The sequence below is a fragment of the Botrytis porri genome (genome assembly GCF_014898465.1).
Source record: "Botrytis porri strain MUCL 3234 chromosome Unknown BPOR_003, whole genome shotgun sequence".
In the NCBI taxonomy this organism is placed as follows: Eukaryota; Fungi; Ascomycota; class Leotiomycetes; order Helotiales; family Sclerotiniaceae; genus Botrytis; species Botrytis porri.
The window spans coordinates 1,723,097-1,748,027 of NW_024066077.1; the positions used below are offsets into that span (position 1 = coordinate 1,723,097).

The 24,931-nt window shown below is 43.0% G+C and overlaps 12 protein-coding genes across 12 annotated transcripts; 8 read left to right on the plus strand and 4 right to left on the minus strand.

Annotated features, from left to right (window-relative positions):
- Positions 1 to 3: 3 nt before the first annotated feature.
- EAF01_002569 (uncharacterized protein) lies at positions 4 to 1,490 on the plus strand (the record flags this gene model as incomplete). Its single annotated transcript, XM_038910822.1, has 3 exons — positions 4 to 568; positions 642 to 877; positions 951 to 1,490. 3 exons carry the CDS (start codon positions 4 to 6, stop codon positions 1,488 to 1,490), a joined length of 1,341 nt encoding a protein of 446 aa, XP_038773744.1.
- An 892-nt stretch (positions 1,491 to 2,382) lies between these two features.
- Positions 2,383 to 3,130, plus strand: EAF01_002570 (uncharacterized protein; the record flags this gene model as incomplete). Its single annotated transcript, XM_038910823.1, has 2 exons — positions 2,383 to 2,490; positions 2,543 to 3,130. The coding sequence occupies 2 exons, from the start codon at positions 2,383 to 2,385 to the stop codon at positions 3,128 to 3,130; spliced, it is 696 nt and encodes a 231-aa protein (XP_038773745.1).
- A 496-nt stretch (positions 3,131 to 3,626) lies between these two features.
- Positions 3,627 to 3,890, minus strand: EAF01_002571 (uncharacterized protein; the record flags this gene model as incomplete). The annotated part of the gene is made up of 1 exon (XM_038910824.1): positions 3,627 to 3,890. The coding sequence occupies one exon, from the start codon at positions 3,888 to 3,890 to the stop codon at positions 3,627 to 3,629; it is 264 nt and encodes an 87-aa protein (XP_038773746.1).
- A 1,599-nt stretch (positions 3,891 to 5,489) lies between these two features.
- Positions 5,490 to 6,115, plus strand: EAF01_002572 (uncharacterized protein; the record flags this gene model as incomplete). Its single annotated transcript, XM_038910825.1, has 2 exons — positions 5,490 to 5,663; positions 5,717 to 6,115. 2 exons carry the CDS (start codon positions 5,490 to 5,492, stop codon positions 6,113 to 6,115), a joined length of 573 nt encoding a protein of 190 aa, XP_038773747.1.
- Positions 6,116 to 8,253: 2,138 nt separating this feature from the next.
- Positions 8,254 to 9,249, plus strand: EAF01_002573 (uncharacterized protein; the record flags this gene model as incomplete). Its single annotated transcript, XM_038910826.1, has 1 exon — positions 8,254 to 9,249. The coding sequence occupies one exon, from the start codon at positions 8,254 to 8,256 to the stop codon at positions 9,247 to 9,249; it is 996 nt and encodes a 331-aa protein (XP_038773748.1).
- A 676-nt stretch (positions 9,250 to 9,925) lies between these two features.
- On the minus strand, positions 9,926 to 11,582 carry EAF01_002574 (uncharacterized protein; the record flags this gene model as incomplete). Its single annotated transcript, XM_038910827.1, has 5 exons — positions 9,926 to 9,978; positions 10,039 to 11,071; positions 11,124 to 11,201; positions 11,253 to 11,378; positions 11,430 to 11,582. The coding sequence occupies 5 exons, from the start codon at positions 11,580 to 11,582 to the stop codon at positions 9,926 to 9,928; spliced, it is 1,443 nt and encodes a 480-aa protein (XP_038773749.1).
- Positions 11,583 to 11,846: 264 nt separating this feature from the next.
- EAF01_002575 (uncharacterized protein) lies at positions 11,847 to 12,528 on the plus strand (the record flags this gene model as incomplete). Its single annotated transcript, XM_038910828.1, has 3 exons — positions 11,847 to 12,054; positions 12,106 to 12,123; positions 12,176 to 12,528. 3 exons carry the CDS (start codon positions 11,847 to 11,849, stop codon positions 12,526 to 12,528), a joined length of 579 nt encoding a protein of 192 aa, XP_038773750.1.
- Positions 12,529 to 13,662: 1,134 nt separating this feature from the next.
- EAF01_002576 (uncharacterized protein) lies at positions 13,663 to 14,205 on the plus strand (the record flags this gene model as incomplete). The annotated part of the gene is made up of 2 exons (XM_038910829.1): positions 13,663 to 13,677; positions 13,738 to 14,205. 2 exons carry the CDS (start codon positions 13,663 to 13,665, stop codon positions 14,203 to 14,205), a joined length of 483 nt encoding a protein of 160 aa, XP_038773751.1.
- Positions 14,206 to 14,850: 645 nt separating this feature from the next.
- On the minus strand, positions 14,851 to 15,705 carry EAF01_002577 (uncharacterized protein; the record flags this gene model as incomplete). The annotated part of the gene is made up of 2 exons (XM_038910830.1): positions 14,851 to 15,381; positions 15,511 to 15,705. The coding sequence occupies 2 exons, from the start codon at positions 15,703 to 15,705 to the stop codon at positions 14,851 to 14,853; spliced, it is 726 nt and encodes a 241-aa protein (XP_038773752.1).
- Positions 15,706 to 17,287: 1,582 nt separating this feature from the next.
- EAF01_002578 (uncharacterized protein) lies at positions 17,288 to 17,920 on the plus strand (the record flags this gene model as incomplete). Its single annotated transcript, XM_038910831.1, has 2 exons — positions 17,288 to 17,806; positions 17,879 to 17,920. The coding sequence occupies 2 exons, from the start codon at positions 17,288 to 17,290 to the stop codon at positions 17,918 to 17,920; spliced, it is 561 nt and encodes a 186-aa protein (XP_038773753.1).
- A 495-nt stretch (positions 17,921 to 18,415) lies between these two features.
- EAF01_002579 (uncharacterized protein) lies at positions 18,416 to 19,222 on the plus strand (the record flags this gene model as incomplete). Its single annotated transcript, XM_038910832.1, has 1 exon — positions 18,416 to 19,222. The coding sequence occupies one exon, from the start codon at positions 18,416 to 18,418 to the stop codon at positions 19,220 to 19,222; it is 807 nt and encodes a 268-aa protein (XP_038773754.1).
- Positions 19,223 to 20,466: 1,244 nt separating this feature from the next.
- Positions 20,467 to 24,212, minus strand: EAF01_002580 (uncharacterized protein). The gene is made up of 2 exons (XM_038910833.1): positions 22,840 to 24,212; positions 20,467 to 22,792 (listed from the first exon to the last, which is right to left on the minus strand). The coding sequence occupies exons 1-2, from the start codon at positions 23,303 to 23,305 to the stop codon at positions 20,907 to 20,909; spliced, it is 2,352 nt and encodes a 783-aa protein (XP_038773755.1). The 5' UTR covers positions 23,306 to 24,212; the 3' UTR covers positions 20,467 to 20,906.
- Positions 24,213 to 24,931: the final 719 nt, after the last annotated feature.

The window sequence follows — 24,931 nt, forward strand, 5'->3', positions numbered from 1 at the left end:
ATCATGGGAACCGCCGGTAAAGCTTTCGAAGCTCTCCAGGCAGGCAGGAAAGCTATCAAGCAAGGCCGTGAATATCATGGCAAAGGACAAGAGATTCTCAAAGGAGCCTGGGAGGTTCATGATAAATTTCAGGAAGTCAATAAAACAGCTCAAAGCTTCGGCATAGATCTACAAAAAGACGCATCAAATATACACAATAATCGTGGTCAGTTCAAAAAAGGAGCCAGAGGCTACGCACGAGGTTTTATCTGTGGGTTCTGGACTATACTCAAGGCTCAAGCTAAGAAGTATATTACATATGTGCTCTCTCTTCTGGTCTTTGCTTTTATCGCTCTCGGTCTTGTTTGCTTCCTGATCGCTGTGCTTTCGCATCATTCACATTTGCAACTCCTTACATTAACAACAAAGGAAACGGTGGTTAATCATGCCACGAAAGGAGAGAATGTTACAAGAGTGGAGGAGATCGTGGACTATAATATCTATCTCTTGCATTATTGTGTCACTGGTCTTACTACGGTAGCTGAGCAGAAGTTTAATATGACAAACGGCTGTCATCACTCAAAGCAAGGTATGTTGTGTTTTGATACCTGTTCATTTTCTCCTGTTTAGTTGATCCAAATTGACTGACGCACATCTGTTAGCATTACATGACCTCATACTACCAGCCCTTAGTACTACCATCATACTCCCACTTTCTGAAAAGAATATCTCAGGTCCCACGGCGGAGATTCAGACTCTTTTCAAACACTATGGATACATATCTTTCTGTCTATATATCCTCGATATCATTCTACTGCCCATTGTTGCAGTAGTATTTATCTGGTGGTTCATTGCTACCTTGACACCTTGGAAGCGAACCTTCAGACTCGTTCTCTACGTAAGTCCACTTCTCTCTCAATGCAACCTTCATGCTCCTTCCTGAATAATTACACCTAACACCACTACTCTAGCTCTTTACATTTACTCTCCTGGTTCCCGCAGTCATCCAAACACTCCTCATCTACCGTGTCGTCCACATCCTCAAAAACGACATCGACTTCACCAAATCCAACCTCGATATCAGTGTCAAACACGGATTCCTCTACATGATCATTGCCCACTTTTTCTGGTGTACACTGCTCTTCAACCTCATACTTTTCCGTCTCATAGATTGGCTTCGAAATAAGAGAAAAGCAAGAACACTTGGCCAGACTCAAGCTTCCTACCAGGCTCAGAATAGTCAAGACTCTTCTGGTTTTCACGAGGGAAATGATGGGATTGATAATACTCTGTACGATAATCAATCTTTCGAGATGAAGAAAATGCCACCTCCAAAGGATTCAAAGGATACAACAAGTATTACGCGAAAGCCAGTGGGGTTGCAGTATGATAATATCGACATAAATCACGGTAATGGTGATTTGGCAGAAGGAAACCCAAGGCGTAATATTGATTTTGTTCATGAAAATCGGAAGAATAACCGAGATTACATGGGGGAAAGAGGAGTTTGATGATGTACTCTGTATAATAGTTAGACATTAGTCTTTTAACCACTGCGGCTAGACTCATGGGATAGAGTAGAACTATGATGAGAATATAATAAAGTAATTTATGAGTATTCGTCTATATATTACGACACATTATTCGTTAGTCATTTGAAATTATAGATAGAATACAGCGTTGATCTTACATATAAGATTTCTATCATTTTGACAAATCATTTTCCAGTCCATCTACTCTCCTTGGGGTACAATCCCAGTCACTGAATGGAGCCATCTGAAGGAACTGTTGTATTAGGCAGCATATCTGATCTGCATACGATCACTCAAAAAGCTAGGATTATCCATTTCTAACCGCCGGTTTTTGACAAATTTTAGATTTCACGAAGCAGTGCCTGCATGCTCGGTATATACACAAGTACATGATGAACATCTTGCGAGACTAAACAACACTATCTAATGACAGAAAAACGGTTTATATATATGGTTCAAAATGACCTTCTTTGGTGCGTATGAGTGATCAAATAAGAATGAACTTCTTCTGCCGTGGACGAGTACTCTAACTATATGATCATAAGACAGAGCAGCTCATGTACTACGTCTATCGAGCCCCCCCCCAAAACGATGCTGACCTGTTTTAGATTGATGACAAGATATCAAGACAGGTGTTCTGTGCGGCTACACAATACAAATCTTTTCCAAAAAGCAAAAACACGAATTTCTTCAATTTTTGGGATTTTGGGAATTATTGACTAAATAAAAATTGATCAAAAAGGTGGCAAGAATTTCTTAGTGGAAAGTGGGCTTACACCTTCCTCCCTCTAAAAGCACTCGTAATACTTTTCAGAAGACCTCTTCTCATACTTCGGAAAAGGCATACCACAAAGCCAATTGGGTTTCGGTCATGGAGAAAATCAAACTAGCTCTACTCCGATGCAATAAGTTCATCAAAACCCACACTTTTTGGCCCAGAAATTCGGATCAGAATGATTACGAGGAGGATTGCTATGCGGTCTATATGCTATTGGCCAGCAAGAATATCACCAGCGTAATCTGGCTCGAAGATCTTCTTTCTCCATGGTAGTAAAACTGCAGTTTGGGATCTTCATCTCTTGGTTGAAGACACTTGTGCGGGAGCAAAGGTTCTTCTCAATAATGGGTACAAAGAAACAACACCAGACTACAGTTTTGAAGACGATCCAGAATTTAATGAGCGTGCGATTCGACTTATTCACAATCCATCTTCAACTATCGTAATGCTGCACGCCGTCAAAGAATGGTATTACCAAATGGATGATAGCGTGCAAGACTTCCTCCCACCACTCTCCAGCTTCCTCGATTCAGTGATCGAATTTTGGCTCGATATATCTTCTCAGGACTACGATCATCGTTTGCGGTTTGCTCTTTATATTGGCTGTTTAATCGGTTACTGCTATTACTTGCAGGATTTAGATGGCCAGCTGGTCAAGACTCATGCATACGCCGAAAATCTCAAGCCAGAGCATCGCGAGGTTCATTATGACATTAAGTTCGAGAGCCCCAGCAAGAAGAGTTTTACGGCCACTAATCGACATGCATACCATGTGAGACGGAGCAGAGAGATCAGAGAAGGTGGTTTCGTACCAAAAACATATGAGGAGGGGGGTGTTTAGAACCAATCTGACGACAGTTTCGGAGCAAGAATAAGATTGAGGAGCATGTATATTATTTCACCTTGATATCGTGGTTTAAGTTGCATAAAAGTCCCAAGAATATGGCTTGATACTGCTCTTATATTCTCCAATGACAAAATTTGTCATCCATACCATCATTCCTACACCTGGAAATGTCTTGTGCAAGCACTGCCGGCCGCAAGTAAAAGTCATGGCTGACGTCTAGACGTTGAAGTTGTTTCTTTCGAAATCTCAATTAGCTGCCTGTCGGCCAGTCTTTTACAGCTCAAAACCACGAGTGGTTGTGACCTTCTCGTGCCAATTCTGACAATTGATGGAACAATTGATGTCCACTTTTGCCTTTCAAAGAATACAACTATGAATCAGCTTAGTCACCTCGTTTGTCCTGCTTTTAATTGTATAAATTTCCACTCTCATTATTACGATAAAGTCTCTAGTGTCTCGTCGGGAAGACGAATGGTAACATGTTTCGCTATCACAATTCAATAGTCTCGATTTCAACCACCTTCCCCACATCGAAAGTATATACTTGACTCCTTATGTAGCCCTTCTGATTTGCCACAATTCGTTTCCCTGTTCCTTCTTCCCTAAAATCGCAATTGTAGTGAGTATGCCCAAACGCCCAGAGCCTGACACCTGAACTCATCCAACATATCTGGTCCGAGAGATCTGTGACAAACGCAGATCTGACTTGATTGGAATCTTCAAGCTTCTTAGGATCATTGGCAGCCTCAAGCATTGTCGGGCTGAAGTGTGTGAAGACCATAATCTTTCGGTAAGGCTCATCTCGTGTTATCTGCTCTACTTGAGCATTCAACCAGGTAAGATCTTCCAGATGAGAAGCGTTATGAGCATCAATATTTCACTCCAATGTCTCTGAGAGATCGGAGCAGAAAAGCGATACAGATTGACGTTGCTCGTTGTTGATGTGAGAGAAAAGAGTGCAACCTAAAACGGTCAAACTGTCCGTAATATCAAATCTCGTTCGGCTGAGAAATACAAAATGGCCCATTTCCACACCCTCCTCGCGATATTCATCCATTGTACGTTGAAAACGCAGCATAGTTGCAACGGCGGCCTTTACTTTCGTTCCGTATGCTTCATCATTTCCTTGGACGAAGAAAACGATCTCGAATACCCGCAATTGGTTTTCGAGAAAAGTAAAAAGGTCAAATCGAAGGTATGAATCATTCCCCAGGTATGAAGATAGTTGCAATGAATTGTTGTCATATTGTCGAACAAAATAATAGACGCGGTGGTATGCTCAGTAAAAGTTCAGGGCTATAAGGCCTATAATCTACAGGAAGTCACAGGGCTTCAGAATAACTACAGGCCGGCACGTCAACTTCATTATCTTATTGGCGGGACTCACGTGCTACTGAGCGCATCGCTGGGCCCGTGCCACAAAGACCTTTTCTGAACATTTGTGTTAACTTCTCGAATGTCGCACGAGAAACAACCTCTGCGATAATCGTGGCTATGTAAGCAAGTCATATCGAATGGAACGTATTGTCCTATGGGTATGGTTTACGCTTAAAATCCCTTGTTGCTTCTTTGCTCACTTATAGGTTCAATTGCCGCGTTTCAAGCTCATGGTTTAAAATGCTTGCAAACCCCCGATCCAGGCGAAGCGCTTATTCGGACCAGACAAGTGTCTCTCATCCAATGATGCTCTTATGCTATACAATACCTTAAATCTTAGCTTGATGGCGCGTTTCTTCTTTGCGGCTCACATACCAAGACTATAATGACTGGTCTTCAAAGATTCAATCTTAAATATGGTCGCTTCAGAGACTACCGACCTTGCAAACGACCATGTCAAGCGGACTGTTTCCCATTGGCAAACTCAGCGCATGCCAGTACACTTGGCCGTCTCATGAATTTATAGAGTCATGACATGATCTACAGAGCATCATTTGGAAATCTAGATCGATGGTACAAAGGTTCTGGGCTCTTGGAGTTGACAGTAAGAATGTGTAAGTATGAATATTTAAGATCTGTATTTCCTCAGTTGTTTGCTTCCATCATCCCAACAACCACTCTTTTCATCTACTACAAAATACCTCTTTCCCTCTCTCTCTTCTTTTCTTTGACTAGAATCAGACTTCAAGACATTCTCTTCATACCAATCATATCATTCTTTGCTGCTAGATCAGCCTAAAACTTTCACTTCTTCACCAATTCGAGCCACTTCCAAGGCTGAATAAGATATTCTCTCTTCGACTATTATCAGAGACGCAGATTCCATTTACTCTGCTATTCAACACTTGTCTACTGAAAGCCCTCGATCATTATTGTATCGTCTTCAGTCCATTCTCGAATACTCTCACCCAGCACAATGTTTTCACCCAAAGGTCAAGATTATGGCTCTTTCGGTTTCGCCTTTACCATCACTCGGGCTTTACAAGCTATTTGCCTGATTTGCATCCTCAGTATGTCTGCAAATTTCATCGCAGAGATCAATTCGGTCGACACAGCTCCCCCATCAGTTATCATTGCAACTCTCAGTATTGTATGTCTTCCTCATTCTCAGACATCTTCTCAACTCTTACTAACCTCTAACAGGTTGTGATTGTGGTTGTATTTCTTCTTATAGGCTATCTTCTCTATCTTGAGCTCCAACTTAGCTTCCTCTTGGCCACTGCATTCGATGCAGCGGCTCTCATTGCTCTCATTGTGGTTTCTGTGAAAGTCGGAACGCCGCTTTCTTATCTAGAATGCCCTGCCCTTCCCAATGTTGGAGTGACTTCGGCATTTGTTGAATCAGCTGTCGGAAATTTCTCCAAAGCCAACTACTACTTTTGGGTCGGTGCGTCGAAGACGGCATGTTACGAAATGAAAGCCATCTGGGGATTCAGCATGGCACTTTGTGTGCTGTTTTTCTTCAGTGGCATCATCAACATGTGCATATGGAAAAAGAACAAGTTGGTTACGTCGAAGAGAGATTTGGAGTATCAAGGTTAAACTAATATGGAAAAAAGTAGATAAAAGGGTAGCGGTACATAGACGGGAAGAGTTGATCGATGTGTAGCATGCCTATTCAAAATCGGAAATAATGGGTATTATGATCATGATAGCAAGCAGAAAAACTGGGATGAGAGTAAGGATGGTTGTCTCGACATACCAAAACTTTCGAGATTTGGTAATGAATCAATAGCACAGAGGGTCGGCGAGGGATATAGGATCATTAGGTTAAAGAAAGGAGGCGGGGTTTCTCTGGTACCATGAAGGAGGACGTATTAGGTGGACAAAATTACTTCTCATGGTTGGGAGGTTTTCTTCTGTTGGCATGGGATCGTTCGGTTAATGTTTGTTTTCATGTTTTGGGATGCAGTAACCTTAATCGTCTGAACCTTAATGAATATACAATTATCTGGATTTCATACATCGCCCATAATGCTTGCTGCATTCTATAAGTGAAAGGATGAAACGTACATTCTATCTTCGAGTCGTTGACTTCTCATCTGGCCTGGCTCAATCCGGGTTCAGAATCCGGAAACTAGCTTCGCCCACCCCCACCCCGCCATTTGACCCGTCAAGTGTAGGTAGTATTCCGGACCATTAGCTTCGCGGATCAAAAAAAAATAATTCTTCAGCCCCGTCCCATGTGTATAGTTGCTACGCCATATCCGAGCCGGTATTATACATTTACCCAATTGTACGAAAACCCAACCGAAGAATGATTCATTCGCCAAACATGACATAGGTACTCATTGGATCCCAAATGATTTGGAATATCCATCGCCAAGCGAGGCAGGGTAAACGTAATGTGTACCACGTACTACAACACAGCACAGCACAGCACATATAGAACAGGATCAAGGCTTTGGGAAAAGTCATTGGTACCAAGAAGCAAATCGTGCTCTCGTCTGCACACCATCTGTTTGGGTGTGGCGGTAAGATATGCGTCATGACATGGTGGGTATTATGATTGGATGAATGGAAACCATTGTGAGATCCTACAAGCAAACGGAACTCCGCGAATCATTTAGGGTTGGACATGTTGGGTGTGGAATTGTTTGATAGAGTCGTGAGGGTGGTAGGTAGATAGATGCCTTTTTTGAAGTATGAGAAAGGGTAGAATCTTTGGATTGTTTTTTTTTTTTGGAGGAGACAAGGCGGCTTATACTTTGCTTTTCTCCGGAAGAATCTTATCATTTTCTTCTTGAAGAGTGCTTGTTTAGCGATCTTATAAAATTAGCTATACAATCGATTTTTCGGGATTAGTTTTTCATTCATCCCAATGCGAATAAATCGATACCCAGCTTTTGACAAGCTTTAATCAATTATCGTTTCTTTTTTCGAACTCTTTTCGAAAGAATATCCTTAGCTAAATCCTGCTTTGAGAAAAAAAAAGAAAAGGTGTGAAAAGAGGCCTGTGTTGTATGGAGTGTACGTAGTAGGTAGTACGACGCATCAGTCAAGGAAATTTAGATGCTGTTATTAATGGAAGAGGCGTCTTCCGTTTCTAAACGAGGATCAAGGGAATGAATAACTATTGAATCCTGAACCTCGATTCTTGAGGAGCAATAACGATCTGGGTAAGAATTATATCATACATGTTGAAGATGACCATTGAACTCACCTGCTGATATGACAGACTGTATCTCCCCAAAAGCCATCAACCAACCATGGGTAGCCGTAACTTTGCACTCATACATACCATCTTCCATATCATCGGTACCAATAAGAAATATTACAGGGGAGACGGTAACTATTTCTCGGTAGTAGGGTAGTACTGTAGTAGCACTCCATTATAGGCTAACACTTAGCCTGGCATCCCAAAAGTCATAGATCCGTATGGACCTAAAGTCTTACATTAACCTTACGAGTCTGCCACCTTGTACAAATCAGCGGGCAAAATTGATTAACCATTTTCAGCTGCGGTCAAGATGGGCCAATTACACCTTATCTTACTTCTGGATGATATATATCCATAGTGATACCAATATGGTCTAGTAGTAAGTCAGAAGCTGGGTGAATATATACTTCTTGTTCCTACTGCGCCTCTCTTGAAGTATTGCTCTCCATCTTTATCCAAGGTATCAAGAAAGTCTATATTGATTTACCATCTCAATCTTCATTCTGCTATCGTCGCAAATATGGCCAAAACAATATTCACAACGATTACACCCCTCCCTCCCAATATATCCCGTCAAACCGTCCTCGACACCCTCCACGATCATCTCGAAATGATCGATCTCAATCCATCCCATGCCGAACGCACACCCACCAAGCCCCCTTCCTCTGCCACCCCGGAAGAATATCACTGTCAATGGTATCGCATTACCGACAGAATCGCCTATCTACCCGGTAATCTCTACACCGGCACCGTATCCTTCAACGCCTGTTTTCACGATTTGGCAAATGGGCTACAAACACATTGCTATGCGCCCATGGGTCTAGATATCAAGGAAAAATGGACGATTCAAGGAAACATGCCTGGGGAACCAGCTATTCCGAGAGAAATTGGTATTAATGCGCCGGTGGAGGGACTCTACATCCGAGAAGATGTGGAGATGAAATGCAACATTCTGATGACGAGATTCGTGCGGAAGACATTACAGGAATGTTTAAAAGCGCTGGTGGCTCGATTAGTAGTAAAAGCGCAATTGCAAGAAGCGCATGAGAGGAATAGGAGATTAACGGTTGGAAGCGCAAGTGGATATGAGAGGGAAGGTGATACGATGACGCCGCCCTTGAGCCCTCCCTTGAGGAGCCCAGGAATGGCTTCGGGAGGTAGCGTTGGTAGGAGAGGAAGTGCATATAGCGGATTGAGTGTCCCGACGAGTCCTCCATTGACTCCTTACAATCCGGAGAAATGGGCCGAGGCGGGCATGAAGGGCCATCCGGCTTTAACCCCGTACACACCGCTTCAATTGCAGCAGCAGCAACAACAGCAACAGCAATTACATCAGATGCATCACGATAGAAAGAGTTATGGGGGACGAGATCAGAGATGGTCGGGTATTAGTGATAAGACACAGACCTCCTTGCCCGGCCCTCCAAACTATGCGAATAAACCTGTCAACTACACGAATAAACCTACCAGGATCTCCGAAATGGAAGCGCCGCCCGGTCCTGTTGAATTGCCGTAGGTGAAGAAGGAGGAGGAAATTTGAAGAAGAAGATCTAGAGGATAATTATCGGTAATGGATGGGAAGAATCGCTTGATATGGTTAATTGGAGAAGGAGGATTATCATCGGAAAAGAGTTTATGAGGTTCAGGGAAGGAGTTTGATACCACTTACCAATACCGAAGCATTTGCTTCGAAGGCATACCAGTTATGTGATCTTAATACTTCCAAGACAGACATATGCATCGGACTGTCGTTTCAGGAGGCCATGGAGATAGATAAGTCACCATGATAGGAATGGAAAAAAGGGATCGGCGCAACAAAAACTAGCCGTTCCTTTAGTGTGTTAGCGGGGCGCCATGTGATAGCACGTTTTTTAACTGTACATTAATGACGATTCATGACATTGGGAGGAAAGAATCTGGGTAATTTCGACATATTTGGAATAGTGGTCAGTTAAGTTTGTCGAATTTTGGTATTTATATCGGCGTAAATATCATCCCAATTTAAGCGTGAGCAATCTTCACAGGAAGTTACATGTTTTGCAAAATTTTGAAATTCACAATAGTGACGTTCAAGTTCCCCATGTCTCAGAGGTCGGCTGTGAACAAAATGAACAAATTTTATTGAGGATCTATGTGTACAAACAAGCCCCGCATCATACACGCTCATGCCCCAAACACCTCTAAATTCCTATCTACGATGCCATTCTGCTCATGTCGTTTCTTATACGTTGGTAATCGAGGAGACCTAAAAATGTCAGTAAATAATTCAAAGAAAAACAATGGAATAGAATGTTGCGAGGCATACCTTCAATCGAACCAACAGCACTAATTGCAATATCTTGATCCCACAACTTTCTTTGCGCAAAGCTCATAACATCCTTCTCGCTAATGGCTCCAATAACACGCTCAATCTCCTCTGGTCCCATACGACGGCCAGTGGTGATGATTTGTCTTCCGATATCTTCGGCGACGGCAGTGGTGCCGTCTAAGGAAAGGAGAATGGATGCCTTGAGTTGAGCCTTGGCACGCTCAACTTCGGCCTCGGTAACGTTATATGATAGACGAGACCATTCACGGAGAGTGAAATGAACTAAATCGTCAATACGGGTGGTCTTGTCGGTGACAAGGTAGATACCCCAAAGTCCAGTATCGCTATAACTTGTTGAGAAACTCATAAAGCTGTTGGCCAAGTCGTTCTTGTGGACGAAACCGCTGAGCTTGCTACCCATGTGAGGAGCATTGCCCATAGCCTTGTCCCAGTTACCGACGATAGCTTGGGTAACCAAAGCGGTAAAGTAATCATCATCTTTCCAGCTGACACCCTCGACAGCGATGGCAATATTGGCAGTTGGTATGGTGTCGTCACGTACTCTGACCTCAGAACCAATGAATTCTGGCTTTTGCTTTTGGGCGTTGGCAATGGCGAGAGCAGCGCTGGAATGTGGTTGAGATGCAAGACCAGCAAAGTGCTTCTCAGCGAGATCAACGAGTTGCTGGTGGGGAACACCTCCGGCACCAACAAGAACCATACGATCAGCAGTGTAGTTTGTCTTAATATAGTTGGTCAAGTCCTCTCTTTGAATGGATTGGATGTTTTTAGCGGGTCCCAAAATGGTACGTCCTAAAGGTTGTCCTTGGAAAGCAGTTGCGTGTAAATGATCGAAAACGACTTCCTCCAATTGCTTATCAACCTCCTCGGATTCTCTCAAAATAACATCACGCTCTCTGTTAATCGCTGAAGGTTCGAGTTTCGAATTTTGGAGAATATCGGAGAGAATGTTGACAGTTGCTGGCACGTCAGAGTTGAAAGCCTTGGCGTAGTAAACTGTGTTTTCACGCTTCCATAAAATTAGTAAAGTCCCCGCGCTATTCAGATGATTGTAAACATACGGAAGTGTAGGCATTCAAGTGGCCACCCATGTTCTCAATTTCTAACTCCAATTGATGCTGCGTTCGGTTGCTGGTTCCCTATTCTCATTGTAAGCTCAATTGAACTTTCCGCCCCCGACTGAAGTATACCTTGAAGGCAAGATGTTCCAAGAAATGAGCAGTGCCATTAGTCTTGTCGGTTTCTGCCCGAGAACCGGCATCGATCCATACACCAACTGTCGAGGTTTGTGCCCATGGCGAGTGTTCTGTAGCGATCTTTTCTCTTATCAGCACTTTGCCCCTCCATCATTCATACTCAAAACTTACTGTTAGACCGTTTGAAAGAGTTGTGGTCTCTGTCTTGACGCCATTTTTTGTGACTGGAGTCGCGAATCCTCTTCTCAGTCCAGATACGACATTTGGAGCAGCGCGAGTGCGCAGTCCTTTTGTAAGGTTTAATGCTAACCGCCGAGACGCCATAGGGATATGATGTGAGGGTTGTGGTGGAAATAAAACAAATTGAAGATAACCCGATGAGTTCAAATTACTAGAATTTAGTAAACCTGAAGAGCTTAGTCGTTGATCATATTTTAACCAATCAAATTTGTTCCGGCTTTGATGACCTCACACGTGACTTATTGCCGAGCCACCTAGTTATTCCGAACATCATCGACCGAGCATTGAAGGACCTGAGTGATATGTCGTCGACTCTTTTACACTCAATAATTGTAATAGACATTCACAATGGCTTCATTCATCAAACCATCAATCATTAGGCAGACTTGCCTCGCGGCGTCGAAGCGCAATTTCTCTACAAAGATCCCCTCCAGCTTCCCCGCAATCAACAAGCCCGCTGGTTGCAGTACTTTTGTTCGAGATGCATTGCCAGGTTCAATGCGTGTAGCGGCATTCCATGCAAGTGGCAGACAATCAATTCTACCCCCGTTACCTCGTGAGCTTTCCGCTATTGATATGCCATAATTCTATTGCTAACTACTTATAGAATCTATTGATGGAACATGTATGTTGATCCGCCCTCGAGCCACTCCACCATATACTAACAGACTATATAGCAAACGACGCAGCACCCGTACCTAAGCCATCCCCATCCCACGGCTCCTACCATTGGACTTTCGAGCGTTTAATCGCCGTTGGTATCGTTCCTCTCACAGTCGCCCCCTTCGTTACCGGATCATTGAATCCAGCTACCGATGCTCTTCTTTGCGCGGCTATTCTTATCCACTCACATATTGGTTTCGAGTCGTGTATTATCGACTATTTCCCCGCAAAGAGAGTGCCAAAAACTAGAGCGTTATTTTGGTGGGGCTTGAGGGGAGCAACTGTTTTGGTTGGAGTTGGATTGTATGAGTTCGAAACAAATGATGTCGGAGTTACTGAGGGTATCAAGAGAATTTGGCGCGCATAAGAGGGCCGGGAGGAGTTTGTACTATTCAATGAGCAGCGTACGCGCAGTACAATATCAAGGCTGTCCAACACACGTCGCTTTGAGTTCTGTCAAGTGAGATCGCCATTTGCCTAGAATCCCGAGTGTCTGTACATCAAAATACGGGTCTCTTGTGGTCTTTGTTCAAGCTTGAAAAGTAACCTCAAAGCAAATTATATCAGGAGAGAGTGACGCTAGTTTCTTAAACCTCTGCCTTGCCGAATTGCTTTACTAGAAACACTATACTCACATCGAGCACCTCACTACGTTCTGCTTTTGGTGACATACCTTTGCATACATCTCGTCATTAAGAAAGCACATCTTCAGTATAGGATACTACGTGTTGCTAAAATCTCGGAAGCCCGACCCAGAAAATGTAAAATAGGAGGCAAAACAACATCTCATTCGATCGCCAGTATTTTATGCAAAGTTGGTTTGTTTGACTCGACACACTTTTATGAAAGGAGAGCAGGAGATCATTGGGAAAATGGTCAGAAAACCAAGTCAATTATTTTTGGGCATTATGGAGGTGGAGCTCCCGCTCTGAATCTACTTTCTGGAGCTGTCAAAATCAATCATAACTATACAAAAAGCGTTTCTTGAAAATCACAATGCCCAATCTCACTGTGAGACGCGACTTAAAGTAAGCAAAGAAGAGTGGAGAATAGAGTACGAACAGCATGGTTCAATTGAGGGAAGCAAAATTCAAAAAATTGAAACCAGGTAATGTAAACGATCCTGATTTCAATTCAAACCAGACGAACTGAGTTCTTCAATTAACAAGGTCTTCGGATGTTAAGCAGCGGTCCCGTTTGAGGGGGGATGTGAAGACCCAGTGCGTTACCACTAAGCCATCTGGACTTTGTTTCTTGGTGAAGTGATATGGGTTGTTTATGTTTATGTAGTCAAGCGAGGTGCCTCACTTTAATATGTTCTGTCACTGTGTACCTCTGCTAGTTCTGCTAGTTGTACTAGGACTAAGTCCGCACTGCCTCATGCATACTGAGCCACAGTAAGAATACCCGACAAGTTCATCGTATTCTCATTAATCAAGTTTTCGATTTTGCTTTATCACTGCCATATTTTTGAAAAAGACCCTACTAGCAAGAAAGCATTATGCCACAAAATAGAGTATGGGGACTGTTCATTTGGGTTCTAACTTGAAAAAATAAAAAACTAATGTGACTCTAGCTCTCCCCTTCGACCTGTCTAACTCCCACTCCATTCCAACGTCTCTCTCCATTTCCCACAGAACCCCTCACCACCAATAAAAATATCGATTACGATTGGTATGGGGGTTTCGATCATCACAAAATACTTACTGAGGCGACTTCTCTCCTCTCTACCCACACTTCTCTCTCAGCTTCATGCGTATCCTCTACCGTTTCCGACTTCCTCGATATCGCTCGGAAATATTGCAATGAGTATGAGAGAGTTCCAACAGAGGCCTGTTGGTTTACTATCCGTCTCACCAAACCAAGTGATGTTTTTGTGATGCCTAGATGGCATCAAGATGGGAGAATGTTCGACTGCACCTGTCTTCATTCTCATTCGGGACGCGAGGACGAGGGATCCAGTAGCGACCCTAAGAAGAAGAAGGCAATTCACAGTAAATACGCCACCACACTCCTTGGCCCTTGCACTAGACTGCTCCCATGAACTCCTCTTGTTAGAAGTAGCATGGTCGAAGTCATGGGTTTGAGTCGTGAAGAAGAAAGGATTCAATTGGCAAAGCGGTTTGAGAATGAAGAATGTGTTAGTTTAGTGGTGGGGGATATAATTCGTTTTACTTGGGGAGATGAAGATTCACCGGTTCATTCGGAGCCGGATATCAGTTGCAGTGATAGAGTGTTTGTTAGTCTGATGTTTGGCAGTGAAGAGGAGCTTAGGCAAATGTGCAAGTGGCGGGATATGGAATTCATAGAGTAAAAGATTGATTTCAGATGAAAGAGTCCACGACCCTTTTTACTTAAACTCACTTCACTTTATCAAAAATGTCCCTTGTCTTCAATAATACAGAAGCCGATAAGACAGACAAAGCAGTTACAGCTGGAGGATATGTCGGACCTCCGCATTCGTTGGAAGATTCTATAAAGCTCATTTCTTGTGGAGAAGAAGAAAAGCAAGATGAGTAATGAGTAAGGTGCGCACCATGGGCAAGTGGAGTGATTTGAATTTTTGTCTGTAACTGACATGTTCATGAAACTATGGAATCAGGAGCCGACATAACCCTTGCTGCTACTCTCAGCAATCACCGCGAACTAAACTCCATACTCCTATCCCAAACTCAATACACGATCAACATCAGGCGAACCTTCCAGCAATACGCTTTTGTTTTTTATGCGATTGTCTGAGTGTTGCAGGCTTAGAATTCGAAGGAACGGGTTCGAGAGTCTGTTCATTTTTCTGGGCTTGTCTGTTAGATTTATGGCCTGCTTCCATCTCGGACTTTGAGGTCAAGGTAGAAGTGATTTGTAGCGCGGGGCTTGCGAGTTTGCGTTTTCGGGAATCGACGACATTAGGGCTCAGTTTCGTTTCTTGGCGTGGGGGTAGAATGATGGGAATGCCATTTCCATCTAATTCTTCTTCGTCTTCCGCACCGTGTACAACTTCCAATGCCCGTCCCATCGAAATATTGGTCATTGTCATTTCATTCCCACTCCGAGAACCTGGAGTCTGTAGCCCGCTCTCATCATCTTGATTCACAACCTCAGTACGCGTATGCCAAAGTTGCATGTTAACATTCATTTTAACTTCTAAACCCTTTGGAAGCTTTGGAAGCGAGAAGTCGAATCCGGAGAGAAGAGCCTTGGTCGTGCGCTGGAGGAGAGATTCCTATTTTTGTTAGTCAGGAAAGTTTGCTTGTGCAGGCATAAGTAGTTCAAGATGATGCGCAGATACAAAAAATGAAGTATCAGATCAGAGGCAAAGAAAGAAAATTTCATTGCAGATTAAAAGACTTACCAATTCAGGCCCTTCATTTGTCTCATCCAACTTCCGTTCAATAGCAGCTAATTCCTTGGCTTGATCCCTCCGACGTGCAAGCCGCGATTGATTTTCGAAGAAAGCAACGAGTCCCTCTTTAAGAGTGGGCTTTTCTATACCGGCATCTGTGAGTTTCGCCAAAAGCTCTTTGACAGTGAGCTTGTTGAGATCCATGCTGCTTGGTTAGTATTTTATGGCGCAAGTTGAGAAGGGAGAGGTGAAGATGGATGATCGTGTATTCGTATTTTCCTTGCTTGAATGAATGCATGAATCTTGGTGATTAAATATATGCTATGCGGTAATTGAAAATCAAGTCGAGGATCTGTTTGTCATTAAATAGATGAGTGAATGGGAAAGCCGTAGGATTAGCGTTCTTGTGAGTTCTTATTGTGCTGTAAAGGTGAATTCGCCGCAATGAAGAGAGCCAATGAGATGAGATGAAATGCCACAAGTGAATCGAGCGGAGTTGCTTTGTGGTAATTTAAGACTTTGGAGTTGACTTATAATACTGGGAGAGGTGTAATAGCTTATTTTTGCTTGGGAAGACTAGCTGGCAGCTAATGCGGTAATAGCCTTTTCCAGATACATAGAACTCCAGAACCATAGAGGTTCTGAATGGTAGAAAGAAATATTCAAGGCTCAAAGAGGCGCAGTCAAGTACATATCTGCAATAAGGATATATTGTTTCAAGAAAGACAAATCACATTTAGAGGTGATCACTAAAACAGGCTGCACATTTGTATCTTTCTACATTATTTTTATCGGAGATATTCTATCATAAAATCAGCTATAATGAATCACTGACACCAATATCTTTAATTTCTTCAGAAGAGTGAAATTACGCCTCTATAGACTCAGTGCATTATGTTGAGATGACTCGACTTGCCACAATCCGCAACTCCTTCGCAGACAGCATCGTAAACACTTACATCTATTTCCACCAAGGCACCAGAGTTCAGGGGTATAATCGCAACAACTTTAACGGACAGATTTAAGGCTCTATCTACAGATTGCCGAATTGCCATGTATGGTTTGTCTTCCCTTGGTTCAGGCACAAAAACCTACTTGAGTAGATTTCATCTCAATCCAATCCTAAGCGAGAAAAGGCCTAATTCAACAAGACTAAACCCATCTCTCTACCATCTCAAACCACAAACATGTGTGAATAAGCTGATCTAAGCTATTAAATATTAAGATAGCATCAAATGCATCGATATTTGACCATAGTACCTCCACTCACCCACCCAAACTTCATTGATAAGAAAATGTTCGTTGACGACCCCCCCTTTTTCCCAATACCATTGTAATCCAGTAGTCCAAGGAACAGGCACTCCAATTTTTGGTTTGCTAGCCCATATTTATCACTCACAAAAGTATCAACAAGTACACAATATCATCTCAACATTGTTGATCCACAACAAAGTTCCATCACCCGGCCGATGTCTCGAGTGACTAGTCTTCCCAAAACCAGATCCTCTTCAACTTTTTCAAATCAACTTCTTAACAACACCACACCACAACATCCAAACCCACCAACAACCTTTCAAGAAAAGTAAGTCTTCTTTCCTCTAGCCTTACAATTACTTGATATTCTTGCAAGTAATTATTGATGAAACTCTTTCTTGTCACAAGTAAAAGTTTCACACTCCTTCACACTCGTTCATTGCATTCTTACAATCCATGCTCTAGACTGCAAATTACTAACGATAAATAAAATACAGCTCACACAATCACAAGCTTTCGACGCACACTCAAAATGACAGACCCCTCCCCCTCAAAAGTATTGGACCAAATGGAAATCGACACCACCTCCACCGCCGTCGACTCCACCCTCTCCATAGACTCCACTCCCACCAACGCAACCGCCGTCGCCGCTGCTGCAGTCCACCAATCAAGAACCCCCTTTGATAAATTGCTCGCTGGATGGCAAGCCAAGAGAGATGAAGATTACCACTACAACGTCATTCCCATTCCCGATCTCCTCCGCCATCTCAGAGAGCGTGGTATCCAAGTATCCTTCAGAGATGCAATGGTTGCTATGCTTCTTGTCGATGATGAAAACCGTGCTTTGGCTAGCCAAAATTTTCATTTCACGCATGGTACTGCTAATTGTTTTGTTGCTGAACATTCTAATCTCGTGTACGAGGAAGAATATGCAGAAAGCGAAGTTGGAGATGCTTCACCAGGTCGCCAAGCTCAGGTCGATGATGATCAATCTGGAAATGAGCAGGTTGATAAGGCGGACATGATGGAAGTTGAACAATCAGAGCTTTCCGTAAGTCACATACCCTACTTGCATTAAATGAGGCGAATAGCATGGACGACTTACTGATGCTCAAACACACAGTCCGATCATGCTACACAACATCAAGCCTCCGAGGAGCTTTAGACTCTCCATTCGAACAACCAATCCCATTAGCTTGAGAGAAATCTATACATCCCCGAACTTTCATCTTGGATTGAGCCTATTTTCGTGGGGCCAGCGGTTCGAGCAATTCAGAATTTTCGTTTAAGGATATGGACACTTCTCAGATGCTACGAATATGGAATTGATAGTTACTATTGGGATCAACGGAAGGAACACGTTTTTCATAGGATACACATTGGCGCAATTGAGGTTGTTTTATTTTCTGAATACAAGGAGTTCATGTACCCCAAATGCGGGGGATCTACACGCATCTCCCTTAGCAGTTCTACTAGTCTAGCAGTTCTACTAGCCATAAATAGAGTTTCAATCCACAACATTGACCTGATTTCTCGAATGTGGCAAAGCATATATCAAATCATGACATAAGAATGATAAGATAGGACTCGAGAACCTCAGTCATACCAACCAAAGATCAAAATGAAGTGTGTAAAATGACACGAAAATCTCCGGCCAAAAATGAATCACAATGATAACCATGATCCAGAAGCTCTAACAGTTGCTCGCTATCATAATCATAAGACAAATTCATATACAAATTCAAATTCAACACCAATATGGACCGGAATCTTCGATCCTTCTTTCCGGGTCTTGATACTTCCTCGATACTTGGGTGTTGGGACAGCGATTATACCTATTCCTTCTTCTCGACGCATAACGAGTTCTGGGTATGAGCAAGAACAACAGAAACTGCGAGAACAGCAACAAGAACAGCGACAAGAAGAACCACCCAAAAACTCCGAATCCAAAAATCCTCTCTCGAGCCTGAGTCCCACACCCAGCACCCATAGTTCCTGCTCCTATTCCTGTTGCTGTTCATCCGAATTATCGCATTCCACACTTCGCACGAGTAGTTCTGCATCCGACTCCTCATATACTTCAATTTCTTCAACTACAATATCCTCAACAGCAATTTCCTCAACAACGATTTCTTCAACTACAAATCCCACCCATCCTCCTACCCACCCCCAAAATCCCAACAAAAGCATTTCCGAGGAACAATCTCTCCCCGCCCCCCAGCTATCCCCCAAAAGCCTCGCAATTCCAGATCACTTCTCAGAAATACAAGCTTCGCCTCCTCGGACTTTGACGCCCAAATCTTCGCTGGATATGCTCTCAGATTCGGATTCGGATTGCGATGATTATGGAGGTGTTATTGATGAGGATGAGGATGAGGATGATTTTCAACTGGTAATGAAGGATACTGAAGAGGAAGATTCAGCAATATGCGATCTCATGGATGGATTTCGCAAGATGAGTATATGAATCCTGGAGAAGAAGGGGTTGGAAAGTTTTGGGAGGGAGAAAATCGTGGAATAGATGAAGGGGTGGGTGTATTGGAGTGCTGTCTGAGATATCTCACAGTGAGGGGTGTATCCAATCTTGAGATCCGAGGATCTTTGTCTCTCATTGATACTGGTTCGCGAGATTGGAGTATGTCTGATATTTTCTATACTACTACCCACTATGGGATGTGATATAATAGCGACGATAAGCAAGAATTGCTCGAGGAATCAATAACCCCAACCCCAACCTCCCATCACACCTCCCATCACACCTCCCAATCCGCATACCTCGCACACCCACCAAACCTTTCTCTCTCCCACACATCCAAGCCGGCGTCAAAGAAGTCGAATATCCACCCGGTCCTGCCTCAATATGGATCCTCACCCCTCGATATCAAACACATCTTTCCACATACATATACATATACATATCTCATCCCGGATCCAGATATCCAGATATCCACGACCAAGGACCGAGAACCACGACATTAGAACCACGACATTGAAGCAACACGCATCAGAGCCACAGTCAGAAATCTACATTTATCAACGAACTTCGCGGCGGCGAAAAACGAGCTTCGATATAATCTTACATCTGTTATATCTCTCAAGGGGAGAATATTCCAGTACTCAAGGGAGAGGAAAGTGAGGATTAGCAAGAGAGAAAGTTAGAGAAAGAGAGAGAGATCCCCAGTCCCATCCATCTTATCCTAGAAAGCGATGAGGACGTACTCCTCTTCATATATATATATTATCCAACCTCTACGTATAAATGTTTCTAGACACCGGAGTACTAGACTAGTACACTATACATTCCGAATATATTATAATACTCTTCATACCTACCTACCTACCTACCTATATATCCCGTGCTCATCGCAGAAACCAAAAACAAAAAAACAAAAAAAAAAAAAAACAAAAAACAAATCTCTCTTCCCCCAATCCAACTAACTCCCTTCCTTCCAACCTCCAGATTCCATCTTCCACATTTCAGCATCCAAACACAATATAACCATGAAATTTATTTCCACCTACCTACCTACCTACCTGCCTGCCTGCCTAGCGAGCAGCCCCTTTCTAATACTCATCATCCATCTTGATCTTTATCTCTTTCCCCTTCCTCGATCCGTTGATTAGATACTATACCATACCATACCAATCCATTGAATCGAATTCGTTCCTTCATTCAATATCGAAAATTTAAACATAATCAATATCAAAACTTAACATCAATCAAAATAATAAAATAATATGAAAAAATTCTCTCTATTCTTTTTAACCAAAACAAGTTAAATACTCCACGCTATGACCTTCTCCATACATGCCCTTGTATATCCATACCGATCCCACACCTTTGCCTCCCATGAAAGATAACCCACATCCTTCAAAAGAGAGGAAGGAGAAAAAAACAATTCCAACCCAATCCATATTCACTCATCTAAACTCCTACAATATGCTAATATAAACTTGCTGTCAAAGGTATTTCGTCCAGAATTCTCATCGCTACGCTGGACTTCAACACCCAAGCTCCTTTCATTCATTTCCCATACCTCGTTTGGGTTCGTCTGCATTACATCCCGCATCCCTCTCCGCTAGAATTAAGTATACAGGAATGTTGAGATTCCGTGTTCTTATGTTATCGCTGTGATGAAGATCTAGATCTTCTAATCGTCGGAGTTTTCTTCCTTCAAGGCCAGATTTTTTAGTCCCTTAATGACTTCGGCATCAGTATCAAGTTTCTCTGGTTGAGGGGTGAGTTGATCATCTAGTCTGACACCACCCCCTTCGAGTGCTGAATCCTCTTCGTAATCGTCATCTTCAATTGCGTTGTCGTAGTATTCCTGATCTTGACCTTCTCCCTCTAATACCATACTTCTCCCCAAACCATCATCGCCCTCTATTGACTCCATCAAAAGACTTTCATCTAGACCTTCCTCGTAGTAGTTGTCTTCGTCTAAGGTTTCGCGAGAAATATAACTATCACCCAAGTGTTCGTTGTCTTCCTCCTCCTCCTCGTCTTCCTCATCTTCCTCATCTTCTCTCTCTTCAAGATCCTTTTCATCACTCTCAGACCCACTGAAGTCATCTAGTTCAAGGACAGGTTCTCGCCAATATGTGAAATCAGTGTATTCCTCACCTCCGCTGGTGATGAGGGTGTTTACCGGTGGAAAGTAATGATCCACAACCTCCCGCATATTCACATAGCTGTATCGTAATTTGTTGAGACTGAGCAAGTCTAAGGAAACTTCTGCATAACTGTTGATGGTGAAGATACGATTGCTTGGAATACTGACAGAGCGGTACGATAATGCATCAGTGAGCCTGTTACCAAAACCTGCATAGAACGGTGTGCGATTAGGGCCGAACAAGTTTTTAATATCCCTTAGACAAGCCATTTTGAAGACTTCTGGCTTTCTAATGTAAACTTCTCGTCTCAAAGCTGCAAGCGTTCTATCGGGACTCAAGATGGTTGGTCCTTTTGGTAAGCGATAGTTCTCCTGTACCACACCATTGAGGTAGGCCCTGGTCGTATCCGCCTGACCTACTGATCGAGAGGTCAAATACATGATATTGTAACCATTGTTAATGATCTCCGTGTAGAGTTTGGCAACTCCGATGTGAGTCCAATCTCTTCCGATGTAATTCAAAACATGACCCAACGCATCTGATTTTGTGATGGTACCATCAATATCGGAGATTACAATAGGAACATCATATCTCCAGAGATACATATTTGCCTGACAAGTTGCTCGATTGACAGTAAAGCTCACAGGATTTGGGCCGGACTTGAGGCCGAGAGCTTTTAATTGATCGCTAGTCAATCGCAAAGTTTTGGCGTAGTTTCGATTTGGATCACCGGCAGTTCCAGTGGGCGTCTTGGGTGGCGTCTGCATTCCCAATGACTCAGAACCGGCACGTCGGTGCGTTGGGACAATAGGCGGGTGAAGGATGTCACTATCTGTTTCGCTACTGTATCCCAAATCCGAAGAAGTGTCGGGCGTCAATCCAGAAGCATTAATGCCTGCCATTGCAGCTCTCTGACTTGCAGCTTCTTTTGCCTCTTCACTACTGTATATCCAAAGGTTTCCGTTCTCATCCGCGCCAATGAGAGCACCAATATCATAATTGCCTTCCAATTCTTCTGACAAAACCTTTCGCGCAATAACTTCTGCCCGAAGAGCGTCATCGTCACTACTCTTGTAGCCCGTCATATCCAACATCAAGTCACCGGTTTCGGTGACCTGACTTGGGATGTTTGAGGCTTGAAGACGGTTCGACAATGCCATGGCCCTTTCTATTGCTTCACGAGTTGGCACAGGTGCAGGGCTGTGCGATCTTTCAGTGAAAACATCCGATTGTCCATCGACAGCTGCTACAGTGGGTGTCATGGATCGTGTTTGCCTATCTCGTTCGGTCAAATCGCTGATATTCGTACGAGCCGAGGATGACAAGAATTCGTCTGTATGGCTACGTTGAATCCCAGAATAATCTCCAGGAAGGTTTCTATCAATTGCCTGCTCTGAAGATATCGACGGTGGTGTCAAAGCACCTATTCTAGTCAGTAAAGAACACTTGAAAATAATCTTGGCAGCTTACTGAGATTACTTTGCCTCCTAGGATATGGGCCTTCCGCAGATTTTGTAAAACTGTCTGATCTTAAACTTTTATGGCCCATATCTAATGCTAGGAAGTCAGGTTCCGAGAGATTTGCTGGGTGCGCGCCCGATGCTGGTAACGGTGGACTGGAAACAGGCGAAACAAGAGGTGACGTCTGCATAGCTTCGGGAATATTATCACTGGTCTCAAAAACGAAGAACGCCTCTCCCCCTTCTCCCAACTTCATGGCGTAATCTTGTTTGACATCGTTGACTCTAAATTCGACCTTCTTCTCGTATGGTCGAAGTAGAGAGAACTTCCCAAAGCGAACGTGAAATGGCGAACATGCCAATGATCCATCTTCTTGTTCAACGACTATAACATCGATCGCTCCGCTGAGCGTTGCTGGATTTATCGAATTCCAGGTTTTCGAAACCGAACCGCTGATACTTCGCACGTATTGCATTGTCGATTTATTATTATTGTAAAGGAAGGTAGGTATCTTTGTTGGGATGTGGTGTAGTACGGAGGCGGATGTCACCAACGAAGATTTGTAGATGCGCCCCGATTAGTTGAAGTGTTGAGAAGTTAATAGCGGAACTTGTAAGAATTATTATATGTCGATTAGGTCATGCGTCTCTTCCTTTAAACTTTGCGACTGATCAAGTGGGGTTAATCCTGGATGAAATGTTTGTTGAACGGATGGTGGTATATTATGTAAAAAAGGTGCGTATAGTGAGATGACTGAATGAAATCGTTGGCTTGGAAGTAGGTCGTATTGTTCTATTGTATTATACCCTAGGCACAGCTTCTACATAGGGTGAGACTTTGGGGGGGTCAAAAAGGGGGGGATTGATAACGAGTGAATGGAATAGAAAAACGAAAGATATGAGATTATGGAAGCAATAACGAATCTTCTCTTGTCAAGTTGTATTTCAGTCCGGATGGGAGGCAAGTGAGGGAGGGGAAGGGAAGGGAAGGGAAGGGAAGGGAAAAGTGTTGATGTTGATGCGGATGCGGATGTTGAGGGTAATAATATGAAGGGTTGGGAATGGGAATGCGACCAAAAGCAATAGGTGACGACACGGAGAAAGAGGATTAAGCTCAAATAGGATGGAAATCCGGTGAAACCCCTGCCAATAAGGAGAAGTGCGAATTCCCAAAGATTCTAGTCATGCAGTTAAAAATTCAAAATGCACCTAATGATACGGAGGGTAAGGAGGATGCATCTAACCACCCAAATTCTATTTTCGAGCCGGCCGTGAAGCGAGAGACATAGGGTAAATGGGGAGGGAAGGACATACCTGGGAATATGAATACAAATACGGATACACATATAGATACATATAAAGATACATATAAAGATACATATAAAGATACATATAAAGATACATATATAGATATATCATATGCCGTCTCAAAAGATTGACTTGGGCTAATGGATTAGATGAGTTGACATGAGCTGACATGAGATGAATGATTGATTGAATACCTACCTACCTACCTACCTACCTACATAGGCCTCGGTAGGTAAGATTTACTAGGTATATATACTCTGGACTTGAAGAAAGCTCTTGTGTGAATGTGTGATGAATGTGTGATCGATTTCGTTGGATCTGAATGTGGAGTGGAGCACAACACATGTGACGGGAGAAATGCAATATCTCGGTATGGAGTATTCAAAGTTTTCCCAAGATTGATTACCCAATGATCAATTCCTACTTTGGGAATGATTGGTTTGATTGCAGTCGAATGAAAAAGTAACAAGTCCCTGGCCTAGTATAGAGAATGCCTCGAGAATACTTCGGTAGAAACCTTTTCTCGTATTAGTTCATTTGGTTGTGACATGGTTTTCGTGGGGTTATTGGAATAGAGAAAAGTAAGTAGTTACCCAAGTAACAAAATGTACGAAGTATATGGAGCAGAATGTGATGCAGAATTTATGGATCGATGTCGATATCTGGAAATGTTGAGATTGTTATACATAGTGATAGCAGAGATAATATCGTGTTATTCGATCAATTGGATTGATGAGATATCTAATAGACAGATACTAGGCAGAAGACATCTAGATGAATACCAGTATGCCAGA

Excerpts from the sequence above, each read along its gene's own strand:
- EAF01_002580 (XM_038910833.1), bottom strand. The coding sequence starts at position 23,305 with ATGCAATACGTGCGAAGTATCAGCGGTTCGGTTTCGAAAACCTGGAAT. Across the intron at positions 22,793-22,839 it reads TAGGAGGCAAAGTAATCTCA|GTGCTTTGACACCACCGTCG; the intron begins GTAAGCTGCCAA and ends TGACTAGAATAG.